At 37.3% G+C, this 26217-nt stretch overlaps 1 protein-coding gene across 10 annotated transcripts in view; it reads right to left on the reverse strand.

Annotated features, from left to right (window-relative positions):
- The window catches only part of PROM1 (prominin 1), a 76273-nt gene that overhangs the window by 17671 nt on the left and 32385 nt on the right, over nucleotides 1–26217 (reverse strand). For 6 of the 10 annotated variants that reach the window (XR_014954742.1, XM_085577729.1, XM_085577734.1 and 3 more), the window contains 10 exons: nucleotides 21078–21136; nucleotides 18220–18246; nucleotides 16531–16736; nucleotides 10023–10143; nucleotides 7573–7636; nucleotides 5124–5213; nucleotides 3587–3804; nucleotides 3128–3202; nucleotides 1899–1962; nucleotides 22–181 (listed from right to left, as the gene is read on the reverse strand). Coding sequence is in view for 9 of the 10 variants with exons in the window: in XM_085577729.1 (XP_085433855.1) it covers nucleotides 22–181; nucleotides 1899–1962; nucleotides 3128–3202; nucleotides 3587–3804; nucleotides 5124–5213; nucleotides 7573–7636; nucleotides 10023–10143; nucleotides 16531–16736; nucleotides 18220–18246; nucleotides 21078–21136 (1084 nt within the window). In the remaining variant the exon portion in view is untranslated. The remainder of the gene's footprint in view (nucleotides 1–21; nucleotides 182–1898; nucleotides 1963–3127; nucleotides 3203–3586; nucleotides 3805–5123; nucleotides 5214–7572; nucleotides 7637–10022; nucleotides 10144–16530; nucleotides 16737–18219; nucleotides 18247–21077; nucleotides 21137–26217) is intronic. The other 4 variants (XM_085577735.1, XM_085577732.1, XM_085577731.1 and 1 more) reach the window with 1 other exon arrangement.

Below are 26217 nucleotides of genomic sequence, written 5' to 3' on the forward strand. Positions count from 1 at the left end.
TGCCTTACTTCTTGTACATACCTGTAGAAATCGTACTGCTCCACTATTGGGAAATAGTCTTGAACGTATGCCTCACTCTGTGTAAGATGCAGCATCAAATCTGCCAAAATCTTCTGAACAGGGAGAGCTCTTGTGAAGGTAGTAATATTTGAACCAATGGATTCCAGCACACTTTTGATATCTAAAAGAACAAACATATTTCATTGTTACAGATCCTTAGAGGAAATTTACATTCCATGTATGCATTATAAAATGCTATGAAGCCATTTGCCACATGTAACAAGCAGCCCATGAAGACAAGTGTGAGGAAAACACAAGCAGGCAACAAAAGCATCAAGCTTTGAAGTAGCACAATGGCATTTCAAAATGCACACTTTGTTTTAGCATTCAGTTTAATGATTCAAGATGCAGACGTCCTCCTTCCTCTCATTATAATGAATGTGCCACTTTTTTCCTAGCCAACCTAAATCTTGCATTTCATGCAATATAGCAAATGTCAACACTGAGCAAGACAATTAGCCACCAAGTTTACAAAGGAGAACAGAATCTATTTAAACTCCATGTCTTGGGAATACAACACTATGACATAAATTGGACTGCCTATATTGAGAATCTATACCTGTTATTTCCAATCTTATTAAAAGAGATTACTTAAATGAACTCATTCCAATTAGTTGGCAACACTCCTGGGGGAACAATCCATTAAGCCATTTTCCCCTCAGATTATGACCAAATATGCTGCCCTCTACTTACAGTTTAGGTAGACACTATTTAGATATACAAAGCCATGATAAATTCACTTATTATACATATTGTCTCTGTGTAAAATGTAGTTTCTCTATACTCTTCCCTTCCTTCAATTGGAAACATACTTGAAAAAGTAGGATGTGTAACTACAGGTTATAATTTCATGGTAGGCAATATTTCCTTCTTTCTCAAATCACAAGCCTTTGTCTATTTTGATGATTACTCCTCAGATTCAACCATGCAATAAATCACAGTTATTTTAGAAGTTTACAGATAAATGCAATTTATTTTCTAGTAAACCTGTTTATTTTATTTGCTTTTGTAACTCAAATTCAAAGCCCCAACAATTTATAAATAGATAAATTATGATGTTTTGTCTGTGTTTACACATCTCAAATATGGAAAATGAGTAAATCTGCCCTAGAATTCCTAACGAAAAATATATCAGTTTTAGAAAACTGGCTCATTACAGACAAGTTCACACAGTACACTATCCTTATAGCTATACTGTGGTATATTTTGCCCAGGAGGGGAAGGAAAAAAAAAAAAACCAACAAACCAGAAAAACTTACAAGGAACAGCTGCTTATATATAATGCAGAACAGGTCCACAATGCAAGAACAAAAATTAGAACAGATTAGTATACATATGCTATACTACCATACAGGTACAGTGAAAGAGCAAAAGTGTAAAGCCTAAGTAATAAAACAACTGAGACACCATTTCAGTTATCCTTAAGGTGTATTTTGACTTTCACTTTGCCATCCACCACATTTTAATACAGCAGCAGGAGGGGGTCAGTTTTTCTTACATCACACTCCTAAATATGTCACAAAAACATCAGTGAAGGAAAATTACTTTTTCAACCAAATAAAGCATCAGTGTGAAATGAAGATCATGAGATTTCTCATTGCTTGAGCAGTAAAAAGCCTAACAGATAAAATAAAATATCACATTGTCTATTTTTAGATTTAATTTAGAGTCCTTATCCGGACACAGTTGCTTTCTATGTTTTTTTCCTCTGGCATCAAATTTTAAAAAATAGTTAAAAGTTTCACATTTCCATTTTTAACGATACTTAGCCAAAAAATATATTACCAATGATGGAAAACAAAAACATTAAACATAGTGAAAAGATCGTTTGTTCTCACCTGATAAAATGTTCCTGGTTTGATTCACCACCAAGTCTGGAGTATCATTAAATGCTGCATAACCCTAAGAATAAAAGGTGAAAAAATAATAGCATATTTCTCATTGTCAAATTGTTTGCAGGTTTTTTTCTTTTTATCACGGATTAAAAGTACATAGATACTAAAATGTATATGGTAAGACTAAGAAAAATATGGTTTTATCACTGCATATTAGAGAAAGTAAAAGCAAAATAGAAACTCTAAATATATTTCAGATATAGTTTGGTTTCCAGAATATTCCTTGGGGAAAAAATACCTATATTTAAATACATATTAATCAGTCACAGACATCTCAAACTCTGCTGCCTGTCATATCTTATAGCTCATCTAAAAGCCAGAAACACACATATGAAGGGTCACTAAGTGAAAGGAATTCCTCTGTACCAGGCTAACACCTCCTGTTTCTAACTCTGTGCCTTCCCAACTCGAAATCCATATTACAAACAATGAAATCCAATTGCCTCTAAAGACATTGCAATGCTTTCTTCAGTGAGGAGGGGAAAGAAGGGGCCCACACCATGGAGACCAAACTCAGGAGCTCATTTGGACACCACTGCAGTGCATGCTTAAAGCCAGCAAACCTGATAGCTGCAGAAACAAGAAAGGGTCTCAACACAGCCTCTGGTTTCAGAAAGTGCCTCCTAGTCCTAGCACATGTTTTCAGACTCCCAGATTTTCCAACTACTCAAACTAAGCCATTCTTTTCCTAGGTGAAAATCGTAGGCTTTTTGTGGAAGGTCTTGCAAAAAATGCTAATAGCCATGACTCTTGGTCCATTTCACCAGATTTAATCTTAAATATGCACACAAAGAATTTGAAATAAATATTTCAAGATAGCTAGAATACAATAAAACTAATTAGAAGACAATGGATTTTTTTATTTCTTTAGTTCGAACTAAAAAGTAGAGACCATGCTACGGGATCCACATTTCTGTCTTTTCATTTTTTAAGGACTGTTCTTTCAAGCAGACAACTTGTGAAACATTTTAGATTTGTATTATCCTGTAGATACAAAGCACTGCATTCATACTTTCAAGTGTTAAATCCTGGCCAAACAATGAGAGATATTAAACCACAAAGCAGGTTGAGGTGGCAACAAAAGAATTCTGCTTAAGAAACCACGGGGAGTCAAGTGATACACATATCCCAGTTTATTCATTAACAGTTTAAAAATCTGTCAAGAAACATACCTTTTGAACCAGACTAGAAAGGTCTATTTTAAGGACATCATTGATCTTTGCAAGCTGAGAGCTCACACCTGGCAACTGGGAACGAAAAACATTGAAGTAGCAGTTTTGCTAATTCAGTAAATATTTTAAAGTTAGGAGAGGGGGTAAAGAAATTAAAATGATCTTTAGGATAATCTTCCTAAACACTCATGAAACCTTTGTTGTACAAAAGGAAAGCTTAACCCTCATTTTTGGGAGGGCAGATTATTTCACTGCCCAGAGCAGCACTTTAACATAGCTGCTTGACACACATTTTATCCTTTTCTACACAGAAGATGAAAAGAGTGACTGGAAAAAGGGAAGGTCACTTATCTCACAAGTGACAGCATACACCAAGCCACTGAATGGCAGAAATACTACTGGGCTTATTCAAGGCAATCACACTTTGAGAGTCTGAAAAATATTATTAAAAGATCTTACCCCACTAAAATTGGCATTGATGTTCAGTTGAGCTAATGAATTCCTGATGATATTGCAAGTTGAGGCAGCCTGAGCTGCACTGCATGCAGAGTCATTGAGGGTGTTGCTTAGGTGCATTTTAACATCTGTCAAGTTTGCATGAAGTCTCTCTGTTCCCTCCTGCAAAACCTCTACAGAGACACTCACATTTTCCAGTGCTTCCTTTGTTTCTCTGATGGCTGCAAAGATGAGAATTCAAAAAAAAATTTGTTAGAAAGCAGCCTGCAAGTACAGACATGAAGAGAAAGTGTACATGCATAAATCATACGATCATCTTAATAATACTGATTTAATTACTGCCTCCCTCCCATAAAAACCCTAGCACAGAAAATTCTAGCACATAATATGTACTTATTGCATATAAAAATATACCACTTATGCTTTTCTACAGAGAAAGTAATGTGCTCAGGTTACTTTTACTGGTATTTCATCCACTTCCCACTTTTCTCCTGTTTCCCTACCTCTCTTTCCTCAGTGGTTTCAGTAAAGAACTTTAACGCTTGGTCATTAGAAACTAAAAGCCCATATCCATCAAATTGTATTCTCAGTATTTTCCTTATAATTCAACTCACAAATCATATAGCTGCAAGATGAAAGGTAAGGAGATGTTGAACCAGCCAAGCACTAGTGAGTATTCCACACTGTCTGGCTTTAGATTCCATCCCAATCACACCAAACAAAAGAAAATGAAAATAATCCGAAACACTGAGCAGGTGTTTAGTAAACAAAGAACCACACAGACACAACTAAGAATACACAAAGTTACAAAAGCAAAGTGCACTTCACACCACACAAGGTTTTATTCTGGATTTTACCTTTGATAGCCCTTTCCACTTTGACTTCAAGAAAAACAAGAGAAATAAAGCAAAAAAAAAAGGAGAATGATGACAAGTGAATGAGAAAGAATTCATGGGTAAAAAAAAACCAAAAAACCAAAACCAAAGTGACTCAAGTTTATGGATGTCTTCCCTTTGCTCTGTAAGCTGTATCTGATCCGTGAAAAAAGAAGCCTTAAATGAAAAAGTAATAAAGGAATATTTTCTCTACAGAGAGAGAGAAATTGGAATGAACAATGCCAAACTCAAAGATATAATGAAGAAATGCTGGTTAACACACTCATAATAATCTTGGCAGTGTACAGGAAAAAATCCCTGACTAATCTGCATATAGTTATAGCTATAATAACTATGCAACTCTAAAAAGACAGTTTTCCTAGCTTCCCTTATATTCAACAGAAAGGTGCAGCAACCTGGAGCAGGAAATTCAGATTTTATCCTTATTCAATGACTGCCAAAACTAAGTATCAACAATAATATGTAAATTTTTATTTAGGTTTTAAATGTATTTATCAATCTTAATATTTTTGAAATCCTCCGTTTAAAATAAATATCCAGGCATGGAGAAAAATGGTATGTTGACTCATGGTATTGTACAAAGTTATCCCTGATGTGCCTATTTCACCATGGCAACTATTATACAACACTGTGTACACCTTTACCTCCTGCCATTGTCAGAGCTGCATCAAGCGCAGGACGTACTTCTTTTCCCAGCTGTTCTTGAACTCTGGTTCCAAGCACAGGTCCAACATCTGTAGTTTGGAGAGATTAAAAAAACCAAACCATTATACACTAGCTCAATTTAAACTGTTACTTAAACTACTGGCTATCGGACTCCTAACTTAAAAAATACATATATTATGTATGTATATATATATATATGTGTATATATATATATGTATATATATATATATATATGTACGATTATATATATATTTATAGATATACACAATTTCGTTCATACCTACATACACATATGAATAAATATACATGTATTATTGAAATTTTTCTAAGGCCTGACAGTTAGAACTTAAGTGAGAGAAGGTAATGTAGAGACACAGTTCTGCTTTAGTTACCTATAGGTTCATAAATGAAAGAAGCAAATCAAAATATGGTGGAAAATATTCATTAAAACTTGACCACGTGGGTAAAGACACACAAGAGTTTCAACATAAAACACAATATGTATTTCACTGCATTTACTACTTTTTTGGGAACAGGATTTTTCCCACCATTTATCTTAAAGAGGTCCAGCATCCAGACAAGAATTTTGTGGCATAGTCTTTCACTACACACTATGTTTCATAGTACAAGAGAAAACTAAAGAGTTTCTTCTTTTCCTTTCTCCTGTTCCTCATGTATCCACACACATCAAGGTCACCCACGAACCAGCCCTGGCAGTCAGGTCTGGTGAAATCCCTTAAGCTCATTAAGCCCCTGCACCCTCATGTGGAACATCCAGCACAGACACCACAGCCCCAGTTTCCTTCCACGTCCAAACCCTCCAGTCTCACTGCCGACAAGCAAATGAGCCTTTCTTCAGCAAAGCAACAGAGAAATGCTGAGCAAGATGGGTGAAACATTCTCACGTGACACATTCTTTAGGTAATCACCAGGTCCTCTCCATTTTCAGTTCACAGTAAACTGATTTTTCAATTGTTTTCCTTTTGATGAGATAGGAATACTTGATGGTACAGAAGCATCCCTTACTGCCAGCACTATCATGTCTGGCCTGGGATGAGACCTTCTAACAAGTAGAAAACACTTTTCCACATTTCCTTAGGGTGGGCAAACTGAAGTCATCTACAGTTCTCTAGAGATTCCTACTACTATTGATTCCCTTAGGAAAAATCCTTCTGCATCCAGGTGCCACACATTTAATTCTGATATTTCAAGAAAACAAAAGCTATCTTGATGATTGCTCTCATCACAGATCCTGTAGGTTCTGTCAACTAACACTATAAATTTGCCTTGAGAACAAATAAACATTTAATTTGAAATTTCAGTTTGGAGTGGCTGAGAAGCTTCAAGCTTATACTTAAAATACAAACATCAATTTTTTATTATTACTGTTATTATTATCATAGACTTAGAGATTACATCTATTTTTTAGACCACAGTGTTCCTGCTGAGAATTAAGTAGGAAGACTACTTAACTACTGCTACTACTACTTTCACAGGCATATTCAATGTGCAATAATGCCTCACACAGACAAGACAGCTTAACCTCAGGGTGTGCCAAGCTGGCTGAATTGAAAACTACTTGTAATATAAATTTTAAACCTACACAGAAGCAGAGATTCTGCACATGAGAATCAATTTATTGTAAGTGGCACAATGCCACAGCTGCAGTTTGATCCCAACAACAATCCCTCAATCCAACAATGCAAAACTGTATGCATTTATAAACACCTGGCACACAATGCACCTTGAATCATTGTGTGTATTGATTCTGGTCAGCCCTTTCTATTGGGAATTTTGGAAAGTGAATCTTAAATTACAAAAAAAAAAAAGTCAGTTTTCTGGTTATTTTTGTTTATTGAGAGCTTTAAAAATTATGCCTCATACTGTAACTGTGCTGAAGGGGAAAGAACAGCAGTTCTAATTCAAATTTTATCTCCTGCTCTTCAAGTACTTGTTCTGAAATGGCAAATACATTAAGCAGCTTTAGAAAGAAGATAAGCTTATAACTCAACTCCTAGCTTAACAGAGGACAAAGGTAGAACAAGAAAAATAAACAGAGATCTCTCTCATTGGAACTATCACAACTGCTAGTAACTCTGTTCATTGATATTTGGCTCCCATTTGAAAACCTGATGACAAATATTCCAAAGTATTCCAAATCTGAAAAGGAAAGTAAAATATTAGCCTGACTTATTGGATAGTAATTTAATAAAATACTTTTATTTCAGGAAATACTAAGCATTATATCAGCTCTGAGACACTTTATGTGAAAAGGATTTTAGTCTCATTTACCACTAAGAACAGCATTTCTATTTGAAAAACATATTCTCATAAATGAAATTTCACTTTGCACTATGAGCTAATTACATTATCTTACTGAAGCTTTTAAATACACATTGCTAACCCCCTTTAAATAAAAATACTTACTATTTAGGTCAGACAGTGCTTTATCCTTAGTTGTGTTGTACTGGCTCACCAAGTAGTCAATTTGCTGAGAAGAAAATTATTTAAAAAATTATTAAAAAAACTGAAAAATTAATGCTTTTGAATGTGTCAAATAGTCACTATGAAGATATGTGTGCAAACCCCTCCAAACACTGGCCATCTACTGTTTTCAACTAACCAAGTATTTTAGTTGCTTAGCAGAACAGCACATTAAAAAAACTATTTGACTAGTACATCTACTTAATTGGAACATCTCTGTGGTCAATGATTCAGCTCAAAAATATTAACTAGCAGGCACAGTGGCCCTACAGAGGCTTCAAGTCAGTCAGGCCAGTAAGTTGTCCCATGTCTTCAACTCTGTTACTTGATTTTTTCTGGCACTAGTTCCTCCTTCATGGAAAGGCATAGCATTGATGTGGTGGCAATTTTGAAACAATTCACCGAGCCAATGGATTTGTATTTGGGCAGCCTCTCAGAGCTTCTCTTGTGGAAAGGAGTTGCCTCCTCTGTCTTAATACAAGTAGTTTTGCTTACCCCCAGTGGATTTGGTCTCAACTTGAGCTCTAATAAAACACCATAACAATGTAGACCAGCAACTCAGTTACCACCAAATCCTGGGTTTGGAGAAAAGGCTAATAAAGGACCATTCTAAGTGGAAAACTTACACTAATTTTGAAAAAACATTATTAATTTCTGCATCTTTAAAATAATGCACTATGAATTCTACCCCAATCAAGCTAAAGTGATGTAAAGGTTAAAACACTTGACAAATGGATTTCCAATTTTAAGCATGATTCAAATGTGTGCAAAAGTGTATATAGCTTGCAGTCTCAAACTTTCTGTGAAAGACAAAACAATCCACCCTAGAAGCAACCTATTAATCAGAGAATCTAATTAAATGACAAAGTAAGAAGTGGTCCTCCTTCTTCTAACACTGGAGAAAAAAAATTGAGAGTTTCTTACTAGGAAGGTTGTAGGTATATTTTTACTTATTTATTATTTTGGTCTACCTAGGTTAACCAAAGGACTAAAATTTTGCAGTGCTACAGGTTTTGCATTGTCTCCACCAATGTCCGAGACAAAAGGTGATTCTGTGTAACTAACAGTGTTATTGCTTAATACTCACAGTCTGCAAATCCCCTGTGACATGAACTCTTAACACAGGACTTCTTTTTCAAATCCTCTTATATGCTGTACACACCTCATACTGATGAGTCAAGGACATCAGTTTGAATTTCAGAGCTTTATAGATAATTAGTTGGCTACTAGAACTTTTTTCAAAAAACTGTAGCTCTTCTCCTTTCCTCAAGAAGTTCTTACAGATGTGTGTGTATACATGACACTCCTGCACCTTGTCTGACAAAATGACTCATGAGATACAGCTGATGACTGCATTAGCACCAAGTCTAAAAAAGAAAAGGTAATAATCCCACACTGAAACAAAAAAACTGCCAAGTGGGACTTTGACTAACCTCTGGCAGAAGTGTTCAAGTCTTGACACTTTTAAATTTAATTTTTATAATTAAATTTAAATTTAATAATTGTTTTTATTAACATTTTAGCTAGTGTCTGATTTTTTTTTCCTCTATTAGTAGTTACTTCTACATAACAGATTTTCTCCTCTGAAGTTTCCGATTGTCAGAACACTGTCAAGGGGATTCTGGTGGTTTCTGATGTGACTGCATTGATCCTTCTGTGCCCAGCATCAGCTCCAGACTAGCCAAAAGCACTCTGTTTCAAGAGGGATTATTGGCATAACCTCTACTTCTTGACAAATACCTCCAGCACCCATCTGTCACAACACCACATGGAAATGAGTTTGGGAAAGAGCTCCAGATAGGAGAACCTTTGAGGCATCTCCCAAGATGTCTCCTGCTCTCACACAGCCCGGGTCAGCAGAAAAGCACCCCAGAATTACTGTGACTGGGATACTACCACAGTATGGTATAGTGTGACTCTAGTTTACAGAAAAAAACAGTCCAAAATATTCCTTGAAAAGAAGTTATTGTGGCTCTGTCCCAAAGCCCATAAAGTATGCTCAAAAAACAAGGAAACAGGAAAGAGCAAGAACTAATCCAAGTTTTCATGTCATACTTTTTTTTCAATGTTTTCCTTTTAAAACCTTTTTCCCCAAATTATTTATCTTCTGCTCATGACCTACACTAGTAGAGTAGGAGGGAAGAGCCTACAAGCATCACAGCAGCTAACTCCCAAAGTACAGCTCAGAAGTTGTTCAAGGAATGCTGATCCATCAGGGTAAGATGTGTGAAAACATCTTACCTTGCATCATTTTTTCTACTTGGTAGGACTGACATACAAAGCATAAAGAAAATATGGCAGGTATACAGAAAGAAAGAATTATTTTCTGCAGTATTTCTTATTTATACCTCTTCCCTCCCACCCTCATTCCCCATAAAGAAAAATTTCTTTACCGCTGGAGTGTCGTTAAGGAAAATTTTCAGATCTTTAAAATTACTGTTAACCAGTTTCTTTGCTCCTCGGACTTGGTTTGTTAAATGCTGATTGGCAGCATATGCACAGAGCACTCCAACACTACAAAAAATATAGATAACAGATATTTGTTAGTGTTAAGTGTATATTCTAACATAAGACAGAATCAAAAAATTATAGCCAAAAAAAGGTCAATATTATCACAAGAAATAAAGGTCTCCATAAATTACTACAGGTTCTCACATACACCATGAGGCAGACTGTAAGACTGAGCCAAAAGGACCAATACAGTATTATTAATTAAAAAAAAAAAAAAAAAGACAGGAAAAGCAATGCTACCCCAAAGTCTTCTGAAGTTATTAATGTACAGCTACAAATCCATTTGCATGGGTACTGTCAGAAAATATGTATAGCCTAAGTAAATTGTATGAGACCTAGAAACATTAGGTTCTTTTACAAGTACCATTAACCTTGACAGAGCTACAAGCAAATGCTTGCCAGTTAACTGTGAAAAGAAGTATTTTTCATTTGATAACTTCAGCAAGGTTTATTCATAATAACACGATTTATTTATGTAATTGCATGGTTCATTCAAAAGCACATAAATAGTCCATATTAATGCTAAAATAATATGCATTTCCTGATACTGAAACAAAAGGTGGAAAGTGAGCTACACTTCTTGTCAGCGCTGCTGATGATTATTTTCTATTTGACCACTTTTCATTGTAAAGTTCTCATTATGCCAGGGCAGATCTGCACAAACAGTAAGTTAAAAGGCAATTAAAGGTCCCATGAGAGACTTCAAAGATCTCTTATCATACATGAACCTTAGTTTTTTGTTTAGCTTAGATGTAAAGCTGACTTAAAAAGAAGGATGACTTTTAGACATTTCACATTCACAACAGCTAACCTTGCAGACAAGTACCAGAAAAGTCAAGAGTAACCACCAGAGTGGTAAGAGCCTCAAAACCAGGCTGACTATAAACCCATCTGATGGGCTAAGCACTAACTGAGATTTCACCAGCAGAAGGCTGAGATGCATTCACCACATGCAGAATTTATCCCCAAAGGGCAGACACTGCCTTGAGGCTGCAGTCAGGTGTGGTAAGGCAATTCCTGGCTGGCACATTTGTGATGCCTCTCACTTTGTACTGCAGCTCTATACTAGAGAGGCAGTACCCTGCAAGACCATTACGGACACCCAAACATAGGAGAAGGGAATCACTAATGGTACTGTACTCCTGCCTGACTGTCAAATATCCTAAGCTGGGGTGTCAAGAAACTTAGATACTAGTATTTTTAAATAAGACTTACAGAAAACCTAATCCAGGCTCTCTGTGGGGAAAAAGATACATGGTAAGTGTATCTTGCTCGAAAAAATATGCATTCAAAGGCAGCCATAATACAGCCACATAAATGAAATTATGGAGAGCTAACAGGTACCTAAAATAACACAACCTCTGTATCCTTGCAAGACAGGAGCAAACACCCTGATTTATGATGCTCATCTCTTTCTTCAGTGAATCAATACCGAACCTTCATCTTTATTTTCCTTTTCCTACTTTAGCTTTTCCAAACAATGTAAAGGCTTGTTCTTCTCATAAAAATGGACACATGTGAAAGAATTTGTTGCTCTGAAAAGTACTTTCTGAAGGAAAATTCTCATTTCAAAGCAGGTCACAGGGAGAAGAACTATATGCTACAGGTCATATCAGTATTCCTTTACTAACATTTTTCTCAATATCCAAAAATATTAATGAGAGGAGCTGACAGAGATTGACAAAAAATGGTTGTTCTCTAACCAAAATTTCACAGCTCTGTCTTCAAAACTGGCTGTTAATTAACCTCCCAGATGTCACTAAGGAACAAAGGGACACACACATTTATCCTCCTACTTAACCTACAGCAAATGGCATAGTTTTATTGCCACTCTGACCAACACTCAAGCAGACACTATTATCACCTATCACCCAAGGAAAGAGAACTTAAAATGCCTAAATACCAAGGAACTGAGTAACTTTCAATTCAAACCTTTCTATAATTCTGTGACAAGCATAGTAAAAAGTTTAATTTTGAATATAGGCAATATGTTATTTCTTTTCACTCTACTGTGATGGCAATTGCTATCAAAATATTTTTAGCTTTTCTCTGTTAATCAGAAGATAAACTATCTCAAGCTATCAGGAAAAGCAAATGTGTATATTGCTCTGAGGCTCAGAGTTTATAACCACATCCTCATTCTTTAGACAGACAGCATTTTTATCCTTTCAGTTCTATGCTCAGAGATTGGAAAGGTCAATTGGACACTAACAAAACAGTACTTTGTAAGATCTTGGCACAATATCTTTCTCTTCAGCTTCCTAAAGGGAAGGAGTGGGAGGAAACAAGATAGTGGAGATACTTCAAGAAGCCAGAACAAGTGTGACTATACTCTGAATGTAACTAAACAAACACACAACATGAGAGGAAAAATCTTTTTATTATGTAACTGAGCCTTGAGTCAACATTCAATAAGCAGCTATGAGGAGAAAGTCAGAAAGCAGGAATAAAAAGGACATGCCACTTCTGTAACAGGTTAATAAATTTGTTTTAACAATTCTTCAGGAGTCCAATATTCCACACTCAAGTTTCTTGCCAGGTTTCACTGATGCATATAAATGTTACTAAACCAGTTGCAGGGGGGAAACCAAGCTTTTCCTTTAGCTGAGCTTGCAAAAATATTTCAAGTCACTAAATAGAAACCTTGAGCTCATTTACATATTGGAAGAATAATCCCTTACTCGCTACCAGATAAAGAATTTTTTTTAAATAACGGAGATATTTCTGTATCAACTTTTCCACCAATTCTTTCAGATAATGTTGATTTCCAGGTTCTGGACAATGTGTATTACCAATCCTACAAAGCCAAGAGGACAAATGTGAAGCCTGATTAGGTACTTGCCAAGATGCCAAACACCATTTCCTTCCTCCAGACTTGGCCTTCCCGAACATCCATTACTTCAAAAAAAGAGGTTATAACACAAACTCTCTTGGAGGCACAGAAAACTGACTATATGTTTTTCTATGCAATAACCAGAACATTTTCTATCACCAGCAAATTTGGTATTACAATGTATGCTCTCTTAAACATCAAACTTTGCCTTTATAATGTACAAGAACTAATGAAGTTACATTTCTTTATAATGTACAAGAACTAATGAAGTTACATTTCTTTCCCAGAGAAAACATGCTTGCCTAAGCTTGCAGATGACAGTGAGTAAAATCTAATAGCAGGTCTCTGTCCCTAAACTTTCAGTTAACATTTGAAGAAAATAATGCAATTGGTAACACAAGTCTGGAATATCAAATCTACTTAGCTATATATTTGATATATTATTTCTACACCCTCCACTCTTTAGCAATAGAATCCTACTTCTTAGGTAAACACTCATGTATAAAAGCTGTGAACTACCAAAAACACGGCATGTATTTTTGACTCAATCTATACAGAAATATTTCAAACAGAAAGTGCATCTACTGGAAAATTACACCCTAAAATTACACAACTTCATCTATAATCACAGGTTTTCTGACTTCTTTCTTATACCACTCCTTGAGGAAAGCATACTTCTCACTGAAGCCCCATCTGCAGAAAGCAGATGTAGTTGGAGCCTCTTCTCAAATTGAAAGAAAAAAATGCCAAAGTTACACTTCCTTTACACACCACTGCAGTAAGCCGAGTCTAAAATCTCATTCTAGTTACCAGAGTACTACATCAGTGGAAAAGTGAGAAGAAATGTTCATCATGATTAAAATCTACTGGCTGAAATATTCTAAAATCTGTATTAACAGCATATCTATGTCAGTGTGAACCTGCATCCTGACACACAAGAAAACCCATCCCCACACTACTAGAGCTTTCTAGAGCTGTTCCCTAGATACACAGTCCATTTCAAGCTCCACAATAAGTCTTTCTCCTACCAATACTCTCCACTGTACATTTAACCTGTCTTTTCCAGCCAAGGAAAGACAGTTTGAAACCATTTTTCCATATCAAGGACTGGAAAAAAAAAAAAAGAACAAGGAAAAAACTGGCTCAATGAGAGAATCCCAGAATGTCCAGCACTGCAAGAAAGGGGGAGAAGATGGAGAACATACACTTAGATGGTAATCCTTAAGAAGTCCACCCCGTATAAATCTTTCCCAGGCCCTTCAGCAGCTATCTACGTGTATGTTCCACAGGAGTGCCTTTAAAGCAAAGCTCCACTGGCAGACGTGTGGGCTCAGGGTACACAGAGAGACACCAGCCTTGCTAAATGCATCTTCAGAAGCAGCACAGCTCAGGCTGAAGGAGTCTGTGGCATTCCAGTCCCTTGGCAGGGGCTTGGGAGACCTACTCCCAAAGAAGGCCTCCCATGCTTCATGAACTTGAAATTATACTCCAACAATGACAGGGTCTGCCTTAGTAATTTCATTGCACATCTCAATGTAATCCTGTATTGATAGAGATCATTCAACTTTTCATTCTTTTGCCTCTGTCTGCAAGTATCCATAAGCATTTTACTCACACAGGACTAAGCTCTTCTGGTTATTGCCATGCTTATGTATTCAGCTCTGGCACAGTCCTTGAGAAGCATGATCTTGGGAAGAATTACAGGTAAACCTTCCACCTAAGCTGAAATTGCATAGGAGCTTTGGGGAAAAGCAGGTAATAAAGTTTCCACAAATAAGTTACCACAAGGACACTTTCTGAGTACAGTACAAGACAGGTAGAAACAATTTTAAGTAAACCTCAGGCTTTCTTGAGTATTTTTTGTTGGGGCAATGGCTACCAGTAAGACTGTCCTTTTGTGTTACAGCACAGCAGTAAGCAACCTGACAGGGGCTGAAATAGATCCTGGCATGGCATCTCCTTGTCCCTTGTTAAAGAAGATCCAGGAAGGGCAGGAAAACCTCTCTTTTTACACAGACACATTGGAGAGTTGAGCCCTCAGTCAGTCCGGGATCACTAATACTGGCCTTAGAAAGTTCTATCTTGCCTTGCACATCACTCACAGCATTAGAGTCCTCACATGAGATTATCTCCCCTCAACCTGCAGACTGATTTCAGGTTAGACCCCCCACTTAGAGTAAGCATCTGATATATCATGATGTTTCATAAAAAAGAGGGGGAAAAAAGGAGACATTAAAGACCCAATTTCCTTAGTTCTGGAAAGCATATTTCTAGGGATCACTGATCTGCCAGTCATGACCTGGGAAGAATCATTCCCAGGCTGTGATGGCTGTGCTTGATCCCAGAAGGATAGCTGGCAGCAAATGCACAGGTTAAAGAGATCAACGAGGGGGACAATCTTAATTTTTCTACTAACACACAACATTCCCCAGTCATTATAGCTAGAAAGCAGCATGCTGCAACACAGTGTCCTGCAATATGGTGGAAAGACAGCTGGCAAGTTCTGTGATCTACCTCACATGTTTCAACATGTTGAGTGGTAATTTAATAACTTACTGTCTTCAAGATAGACTTGAACCATAAAGAACTTTTGTCCTGTCATCATGGCAGGGATGCATCTATCACCCTACACTATTCGGTTTTCGAGTCTTCAAATTCTTGAGGGTCCTGTTTGTTAGTGATGTCTGGGAGAAAATAGTATGGTCCAGTATCAGCCTGTCCTCTATTTGAGTGTAAGCAAGGTCACCACTTGTCATGACACACAGTAATAGAAAAAAAAATTACAGTGAAGCGACAAAGTACATCCCGTATGACTGAACAGTCACACTGTATAGATCAAAACACTTTTTTTCTTCTTTAATATAATCCCAGAATAAGGATAGTAGGCAAGTGAAAACATGAAGAAGTTAAAGGAAAACAGAAACCCTTAAAGCAAACAATGCATTTTGAAAGCAGGAAGAAATCTTGATTGTAGTTCCTCATCACCCATTACCTACCCAGCAAAGGAGTATAGTCCTAACACCAACAGTGCAAAAATGTCTCCAAACTCCAGGATTTATAGGAATGCATGCATGGTTTACACAACACAGGACCCAGAAGAAATTCCACTGTTTTGAATTAGTATAAATATCTGGAGACAGCAAATACCGAAGGAAGTTACTTACTTGCTTTTTTCACCACCACAGCACCACCAAGAACAAAGCAGTCTGTGATATCTCAGGTTCTCTATGGGATGGGGGCTGAACACAGGATACGGTCTCTTTTGTTTAAAAGTGCAATGCAACGTTCTGCAACTGCTGTTTTGAAACTGGCAAAAATGTCATTTGCCAAATCCAAACATAATTTTTTGGTTTGTTTCACATCTATATTCTGTTTAACTAAGTACATAATGACCTGTGGATAGCAACAGTGGCAGTATTTTTTATAATGCAGTTACATTTTATTTAATAAGCAATAACTACTGCACCTGTAGGCTAATACAGTAACAGCATTTGTCATATGACACTGCAAAGTAAGTGCTACACCAAGGTTCACATTGTTCTCTTAATCACACTTGCCTTATTATTAAAGAAGCAACAAAAAGAAATGTTGCAAAACAGCTCCTCTGACAGTCAGCATTTTTCTTCTGTCTTTGATGCATTTCCCCACCACAGTTGTCACAGCAACGACACATACAGAAGCAAAGTCCCACAAGAGGCAGTAACAAAATAAATAGCAATCCCAAGGCTGCGGAGACTATAAAACCGATTTCATAGTAGATGGCCTGTAATTCAGACAAAAATAGTGGTAACAGCAGATATCACACAGTAACTGCAATCAATACAGAGCAAATAAGCAAAAATCAAACTACAGACTAAATCATCTACTGAGTTACTGAAGTTATGGAATTGGCATATTTTGTCAATAATTGACAACTTTTCTAACAAAAAGATATATAATACTGTAGATGCTGATAGCTAATAATTATTTTCCTAGAGTATTAGCTAGGCAAGCTACAAGAGTGAGTGCTAAGGGAGAAGTAAGCTCACAAAAAATAAATGTGAATCAATGCAATGGAAAAAGGTTAAAAATGAACACATCTGAATTCCCAGACCACAAATTCACTGTTTCTCACATCTGTTTCCAAAAAGGCTCCACAAATGTCAGCAAGGCTAATTAGAGCAACACCTCATCAGGGGGAAAAGGAGGCTTCACTTTTTCTCCATTTCATTCAGTTCAGAGCAGAAAAATTAATCTGAACCCCAAACGGAAGTATTTCACGGGATGATCGATTACAATGGCAGAGGTTACTCCACAGTGCTGAATTTAAACCTGCTTAGGGACTGGAAAACATGTAGAAGCCAACAGATTTTAAGATCTCTTAGGTAAAGACATTTATTCTGCTGCCAAACAGCAAAGCAGCAGCAACTAAAAGGATGCTTTCAAAAGCTGGCAGGAGTGAAAGGGAACGAGGCAATGCAATACCCTGGCTTGCTTTCACACTGCAAGAGCCCTGGGAGCAAGAAGCTGGGCCAGGCAGCCCTGGCAGGGCCCTACACGAGGCAACGTGGCTCCCAGGGGACACACTGTGAGCTGGCCATGCTGCTTCCCTCTGCTGAAAACACAACCCAGCTGAAAGCAGGCCAGGGAGGTGTATGTGCACAGAGATAGCATCTGTCTTTTCCTTTCCTATCCCAATCTTAGGAGAACTAATTCTGACACTAGTACTTTGAGTCCTTTGCTGCTTTACAGATCCACCAGCACAAGGGCAACTTGGCAGCAAAAGGATGAAATTGAGGCTGCATAACTGTCCTGTAAAATAAGTTACAATTTCTCACAAGATATCAATCATGCTCTAGTTCCAGCTTTGCTGATGCCCCTCCTCACAATCCCTAATTACCAACTGAGCCAAATACATCAAGTACCACCATTAGCAGAGTTGCAAATTTCTGCCCTAATTACCAATTCTAAGATGAAAATTACTCTTTTAATTATTATTAACTGCTTGTTAAAACCTGTGCTTCCTTCTGAAGACTACTAACTGCATGCTTGAAAGAAGAATTTGGCTGGATTTGGCAAAAGAATCACTGTTTTCTTTGTAGCTGAACACTTCAAAAATTAAATGACAGCATGTAATTTTAAAATAGGTAAATGGAAAAACAGTATTTAAAGTACTATTAAAAATGGTTATGGATGTTTTAACAGGAGCAGTGCAGATATAGTTAGTTTCTTTTCAAAACTATCTATTATCTACCGTAAGACGTTACCTGAAGAGTCAGGACAACATTCTCTGGCTGTGGAAGTCAAAACAAATGGAGAATGTGTATAATACACAGGCAGCATGCACAAAAAATAAATCCCATGAATAATGAATAAATAATCATGACTAGATCATTGCAGTTAACAACACAGAAACAATAACAAACAAGCCACTAAAGTAAAATAATGCACAGAAGCACCATTAAATAATTATGGGAAAATATTTACAATAAAACACAAAGCTATTTTCTGGTTTCCTTGGTGAATGAAAGGAATGTAGGATTTGTCCAACATATACTTTCATTAAAACAATGAGAGACCAGTTACTTCCACATTGAGCATCTATTTCATGTAATTCCCAACTTATCGCACAGAAGGACAGAGATTGCCTTATTTTGCAGTTTGTCAATTTCTTCATTAATTCTACTTGTCATAACTGATATTATATTCTTAACTTTTTCTTCTCAGTGCTTATTTTATTTTATTAGCTCCAGTAGCAGTTTTGGGGTCTTAATACATTACACACAAAATTCACCCTCACTTTTAATTAACTATGTAGAGGTTCAATTTAAATTATTCAAAAGAAAAAAAGAAAATGCATTCAAGAAGGACTGAAGAAATCTATTTAACAGTGCTATTTTCTAATCCAGAACTAGAAAAATACTGAAAACTAAATATTCAATGACAGAATTTCAGAAGAACCCAATTTCCCCTCTGTTTCTACAGTGGAAAATTAATTAATTTTATTTTCCCCTTCATCTCTGCCTGCCAAATTCACAGCTGACAGTGCTTTCCCCTTTCTCCTAATTGGAAGAAAAGCAGACAAGCTGGAGATGGCAAGACCCCTCAGCCCAAAGTCTGATGTGAGAATCAGAAACATTCAAGTTTTAGCAATTTTTTTATCAGCATCACACACACCCTTCTGAAACCTCTACTGTATAGTACTACTTAAAATGTTCAAAATATATTTTGAACATATTAACATATTTTATCCTGTATCAATGGAAGGATAACTAACGCTTCCCCTCCCTTATTAATCTGGTACCAATCTGGTATGATTTTCAACATCTCAAGCATGCAGCCTCCCAGCAGAAGCAAAGCAATGGCAGCAGCAGCAAGCTGGCTCCCCTGAGCAGGCACGGCTCAGCTGCTGGGCTGACCTGGCAGACTGCTGCCCCTGTTCATGGTTAGAGTCCAACTGGGAACAACAGGACACAGCACAGAAGTGGGAAGGGCCTCCTGGGTCACTAACACGTTCTATAAATAGGTTAAAAAAAATGATACAAAGGAATGACAGGAGAAATTAAACAGGATAAATAGGAGAAGCAGATTTCCTGTTTCTGCTACTGAAGGGCTTTAATCAGTTCTTGGCGAGCAAGTCTTCTCATACATTCATTTCAGTCCCCATGCTTCAGTGCTAGCACTGTATTTTGCCCAAGAAGCAGAATCTTCCTCCTCATGCTTCCTCTCCATATATATTTCAAAAGAGTAACCACATCCCTTATCAACTCTTTTCCTAAGCTAAGCAAACTCTTCCATTTTTGTCTGAAGATCTACAGGTTTCCCAGATCACCCTAGTGGACACTTCCTGAACTCATCCTAGTCTGAGTCTTGAGTGATCAGAACCACAGATAAACATCTCTAACTACTTATTCACATCTTCCAGCAACATTCACACTTCCCTGTCTCCATTGGAAATACTTCCAGGGGCACATCTACAGCCATGCTGATTCATTGCTGATTCTCGCTGATGCTTCTGTCTTCTGAAGCACACTCATACTTGTCCTGATATATTTTCCTTTTCCAAGTTTGTTTCAAGGCTTTGCACTGTATTCAGATCAGAATTTGGACTGACGAATGCCCTCTATCTGTTCTGCTTCTTAAGCACTCCTAATATTTTAACTGCTACTCTATAATCATGTCCCCTACACAGGACTAGTCTCAGGTTTCTCATGACTTACGTACTAGTTACTAAGCACTCTGCTTGTGGTCAGGGATACCACCTACAGTCCAACAGGTGTGTCTCAAAACTCTGCCATCCAAGCCCTACCCTTATTCTTTCCTGGGAATGCAGGAACAAGTGATGCACCACTATCTAGAGTCCCACAGGCAAGCAGATAGGATTGGCAAGAGTCACTTGAGGCAGCATAAGAACAAAACCCACACACCAGGATGTCATGCAGAGCTTATCAAGCTACTGGAGAAACAGGCTTGCTGTTGGGAAGACTCAGAAGCACCTGAAAGCCATCCTGGTCACAGCAATAGCTCAGTGTCTGTGTGCAAGCACACACCCACCTCCTGGCGGGCACACTGTACTCTGGCCACCAGAAGTGAGTTGCTCACACAAAGTAATTTGTCCGTTGTCTGGGCACAGTTTAATTCCTACTGCAGAAGCTCAAGTCCTGATTCAGAAGTGCAACACTGCTCCAGAACAGCCCAAAACTTACATGCACATTCCATTCCATCTTCTTGCTAATATATAAATAGCATATTTATAATACAACTTCAGTTTTTCGAAAATAATAGATGAAGCTTACATGAGAGCTAAGCAGTAATGGTTCTTCCTAAGGTTTTTGAAATAAAAACTATATTTTTCAATACAAAGAGCCATCAATCTTTGTGCGACAATCCCATTACAGCTGGAATTTGTAAGTCATCCTTAATTATGAGTAGTTTCTTTACAGTGGCTTGTGGAATTTTCTTTATAATTGGTCTCACATTTTTCAGGAAAACATCATACTTATTATTAAAAAAACCCCATATTTGTATTCTGTTCATATATTTTTAAAATCCTGGTTTAGAAAAAAAACTGAATTTCAAAGTCATAATTTTCATTATTTTATGCAGATACACATAAACAATTTACCTTTTGATAATCGCCCTGTGTATTTCCAAACTGCTGCTGTGCTATTTTTCTGATGAGATCTGAAAATAAGCAAGAATATTCCACAGTTTTAAACAACATAATTTACAAAAGCCGAGGAGAGAAATAATATGAATTCTACTGTTAGGTTGGCAAGATGAAATTAAGAATAGCAATCAACAGCATAGGCAAGCATATAAGTGTCCCCATAAATCTGTCTAGTAACAACATTTCTAATCAACTGGGTGTTTTATGAGCTCACAGGAATATAGCCAGGTTGTCTATCTATTAATCAGTTGCTATTGAAATACAGTGAAGCTTTGTCTGAGGTCTTCCTCTGTACCATAAAATCATTAAAAGTTCATCACATATGTATCAATTACTTGGACAATGTTCTGGGTATCAGTTTTTGCTTCATGTTTATGCCAAGTACATACATGCATAAACATACATACAGCATATGATATACACAGCATTAGATACATAATGTGCAAAACAAGCATATTAATGATGATTTGACTGAAGGGTACAAAGAAGATCCTTATCCTGCCAACGTTATCCCAATCCTTTTCCCACTTTTTATTTCTGTATTTTCTTTTTTGATCTCTGGATCAACAGGGAGTATGTAACACCAACAAAACAAATCAGAAAGCCTAACATGTTAGTATTTACTGTGCATTGATCCAACTCTCACTCTAACTTACTCACAATATAAAAAAATACAGCAACACAAAAAAAAGGTAGGAATTTAACACAACTAGTGCCACCTTCAGTAAACCCTGGCAGCTGCAACAAATGGATCCCCTTTTTGGGACATCACTGGCCTACCATTATCAAGGTTTTGACTACCCTATGGAACCTAAGTTGGGAACTGTGGCTCCCGGTCACTTCTGTGACACCCTGGACTCAAAGGAGAGGGGCATCACCAGCTCTGCAGACCCTCTGCCTCAGAGAAGCACCAATGGCCTTGGGCATGCTCCATGCTACACAGGGTAAAATCAACAGTGTTTGGATGTTCAGGAGAAATAACTGACCAAACTTCTGGTCTCTGAGGAGGAAGCACGTCAGGAAGCCAAAGACTACACCTCAAACAGCTCAAGGAAGAACGCTACACCCTGTGCTCTTCATCCTACTACCTACTTGTTTTTTGTCTCCCCATGTGCAAATTAACATAGTTAATAAACAACCTCTAGTTGGAGGATAAAAATCTCCAGTAAGTTACCTAACCTGGGGATCTATAAAGGACCTGAAGGTGTAAAACTGACTGTTCACCTCCCAGAAATACAAGGCCTCTCACAATTTATTGTAGCACTCAAAGTATGTTCAGGGAGCTCACAGGGGTTGTGATCTCACTCCTCTCTCAGCCCACAATGGCTCAGGAAAAAAAAATCCCTAAGCAAGCAGTGTCCATAACTCTCCCTCCTCAACACCTGCAGTGGGAACATGGACTCGAGTGATTGAAGAGATCCTGAAGACTTCCTCACAGAAAACTGTCCAAGGAAAGTAAACACACAACAGCAAAGCACCAACTCCTGGTTTAAGGGAGCTGCAGCCAGCAAGACTGCTAATTAAAAAATAAAAATCTGTTAATGCAACAGTGAAGTGCCAAACCACAAATCATTCCTTGCATAGGGAGTAGATTCAAAAACACTCAGAAAGTGCTGGTGGTACCTAAGCAAGGACTCTATTCTGAGGCAACCTCATTTTGGAAAGACTATACATAAAGTACAAGATAAGGCTGAATCCCACAATAAGAGAAATGAAACTAAAACATACATTGAATAAGCACCTGGGAAGCAGAAAAGAGTTATGATACCTGCAATTCCTTTCACAGTCTGCATCTTGGGAGTCATAAGACTGCTGAAAAAAAAGGCACACAACACTGCATGGGCAACACACAACTGATCACACTACAACTCTGAAACATCTCTCACACTGGCACCAGCAGAGTCCTCCTGGCAGGGAGACCATCCCAGGCAGCATCTGTGCTTCTCTGAATGTTTCAGTAACAAGGAGATACAAACCTAAGTGGGGCAAAACTGCACAAACCCCAAAGATGTAATTCACACTGGTTGTTATACAATTTTTTCCTCTTCAGCAGAGGTAACATTTCTTTCTTCCTGCTGATTTCTATGCCACATAAATAAATCTAATAAATATGGCTGCATGAAATAATAAATGCAGTAAATTTTTTTTACAGCTAGATGGCTTTCAGCATACAGGAAAATGGGTAAAACAACTCTCTTGTTAACATATTGATTCAACTGTTTAGCACTGTGTGACAGCAAATTAAAAGAAACTGGCCAGCTTCAATTAGAATGTGATAGGAAGGAATAAAAAGGAAAAGCTTTTGAGATCCTCTGTCCCTAAAGCAGCACAGACTGTGTGCAGGTGATCAGATGCAGGAGCCAACTGCCCAAGATTCTGTGGCATCACTCTCCTTGATGCTGCTCTGAAGGTAACCACAAGAGCCCCCAGCAACCTGCTCTGATTTCCAGACTGCTCCTAACTTCAGGGATCATCTTGCTTTGTAAAATTGGATTATGTCTGAAGGTCCCCTTCAGTATAAATTATTCCAAAGTTATCCTGCAATCATAATGAATTTCCATTATAAATTATTTAGTGCACTAGTAAAAACACTGCCAGGAAGCATGAAAGAAAGCAAGATTTTATTATTGACAAAAATGTCCTTTGATACATTTCCTACTATTGAGAATTGGTACAAGAAAATCTTAAAAATACTAGCTTTTCCTGTTAAATAAAAATTGAAGGCATTTACCCATTCTCCTAGTTGAGTGACTGTCCCCATAATAAATTAAACATTAAAAAAAAAAAAATCAAACCCTCAAACATGTTACATTAAGTTTTGCACACTTGTATGAACAAACCCCACTGCTACACCCACAAAGATTTATGGACCTTTGTTGGTACATATTATGCATATGAAAGTAACTACTCAAGAGAAACAGAACAGTTGAGAACAGAAGGGACCCCTCAAGATCATCCAGTCCAACCTCCCAGCTCAGGCCAGAGTGACCCCCCACAGGTCACCCAGGGCCGGTCTGGTCAGCTTTTCAGAGGAGACAATACTTTAAAAACTCAAACCAAAACAACCCAAAACTTGTTCTGATTTCTTGTGATATGCCTAAATTACTTAGAGTGTTCCCGATTCACAATTTTATTTACATTGTTTCTGTATTTTATAGCCTGTGAGTAAAAAACAAATTACAAAAGTCAACCTGAATACACTATAACAAATTTATGCAGAAAATATCACTCTGTAAGTTTTTTTGAAATTCAGAGACTCCAAAGCTTATTCATCAGAAAGTAAAACATCTTTAGGTTTAATAAACAAGAAAACCTGAAAATCGCTGCAAAAGATTCCTACACGGTTTGAATAAAATTTATTAGTAAGAACAGTACAGGTTTCATGCACAACTCAAGGGCTGCTACACAGCCCATTTTTTTCTCTTAATTTTACAGAATGTGAGACTGCCCTGCTGAATAAAGATTTACTACTTAGATTACTTTGCAATGATTTTTCAGAAGTAACATGATGCTCTAGGGTGTTTTTCTAACCAGACAGCACACAGTGATTGACCAGTCTTTACCATGAATTTATTATTTCAATATCAACATGGTTAGACGTATCCCCATTTGATTAATTTTAAATGAAAAGTGGAAATTATATTCCCATAAAAATATTTTTGGCTAGAACTGAATGTGAGATTACCTGCAGTTACTCACACACCTATAGGCATAAACAGGCCTTGGTGAATTCACAGCACCAAAATCCTCCCTGCTCAGATGATCTTTAAAAGTCTCTTGCAACCCAAACCATTGTGATTCTACACGTTTTATTGCACATTGATGACGATCACAGCTACTACTGCAGAACTTAAGGGTAAAATGGGGGAACATCCTGTGCCAGGTACAGTGTAAACAGGAGCTACATATGGCTACACTGCTCACTGCAGCACAGTGAAACAACAGCTCAACTCACATTTTATTCAGCCTGGGATTTTGGTCTGCTTTTATGAAGCATCTTTCCTCCCTAGCAGAACATCTCATCTCTAGCATTCAAATAAGCTTTTATTTACAACTGAATTCAGGTAACTCCACACAACTCTCTCTTCTATTACAGCAAAATAACATCTTGGGGCGTACTTATGTTTCAAACATAAAAGTGTTAGGAAGGTGTGATGAAAAGTGGCATCCTTTGTTTTCAAATTAACTGGATTACTTCTGAAATCTTGGCTTGCCTAGCTGTGCACATTGTTTCAAAGGACCAGTAATCCACAGCTTTAGCACAAAACACATTTTATCATTGGGGTTAAAGAGATTTACCTTTTGAGGCTCATTTACACAGCTAATTACATTATTGCTTTGCTGACTCCTTCCTGCTCTCATCACATATGCAAAATGCCATCTGCCCTAGTAAATCTAACTAGCCAGATGAACAGTTAATTTACCAATGCAATTTGTGAAGAAATATTAAGTACTTCTGAGGATCACCAGTTAAGAAAACATAATCACTAATTCCTGCATTGCACAAGTGCTGTGTATATAGACCCAATATCTCATTAGTCTGGCAGGAAAATGAGGTTATCACTAAGTGTGCTTCTTAGTACTGCTCTACAGAAAGGGATAGCAAAAATAATAGAGATTTTAAAATAAGTTGTCTGGCAATTAAGTATCAAAATAAATTAATTACAAATTCTTCTGCTAAGGAAGTTTTCCAAATCTAGGTGACAGGAAAATAGCTGAAGTAAAACCTTTTGGGAATGCTATGCTTTCACTTCACTCAAAAAATTCCACTGAGCCAGTTCAGCTGTAGTGCAAATCCAGCATTATTCAAATTATGCCAGAAATTAATGTCTTTTTGTGCATAAATATAATATATTAGGGAATTATACATAATATATCAGGTTTCTATTCTGAAAGGTCTTCAAACAAGCCAGTAAGAACTATGACTGAAGCATTCATATTGCGCTAAAAGAAGATTTTTTCCAAACAGCAGGGGAGAATCACATAGATATTACAAATGATCAATTAGTAACTACTTCATTGCTATCTCATTCTCATGTATAAAACAATATTTCAGTCCATTCCTGTCCTTCTTTAACAGAGTCAATGGACTACA

This window comes from Lonchura striata, chromosome 4 (assembly GCF_050655825.1).
Source record: "Lonchura striata isolate lonStrDom1 chromosome 4, ASM5065582v1, whole genome shotgun sequence".
Lineage (NCBI taxonomy): Eukaryota > Metazoa > Chordata > Aves > Passeriformes > Estrildidae > Lonchura > Lonchura striata.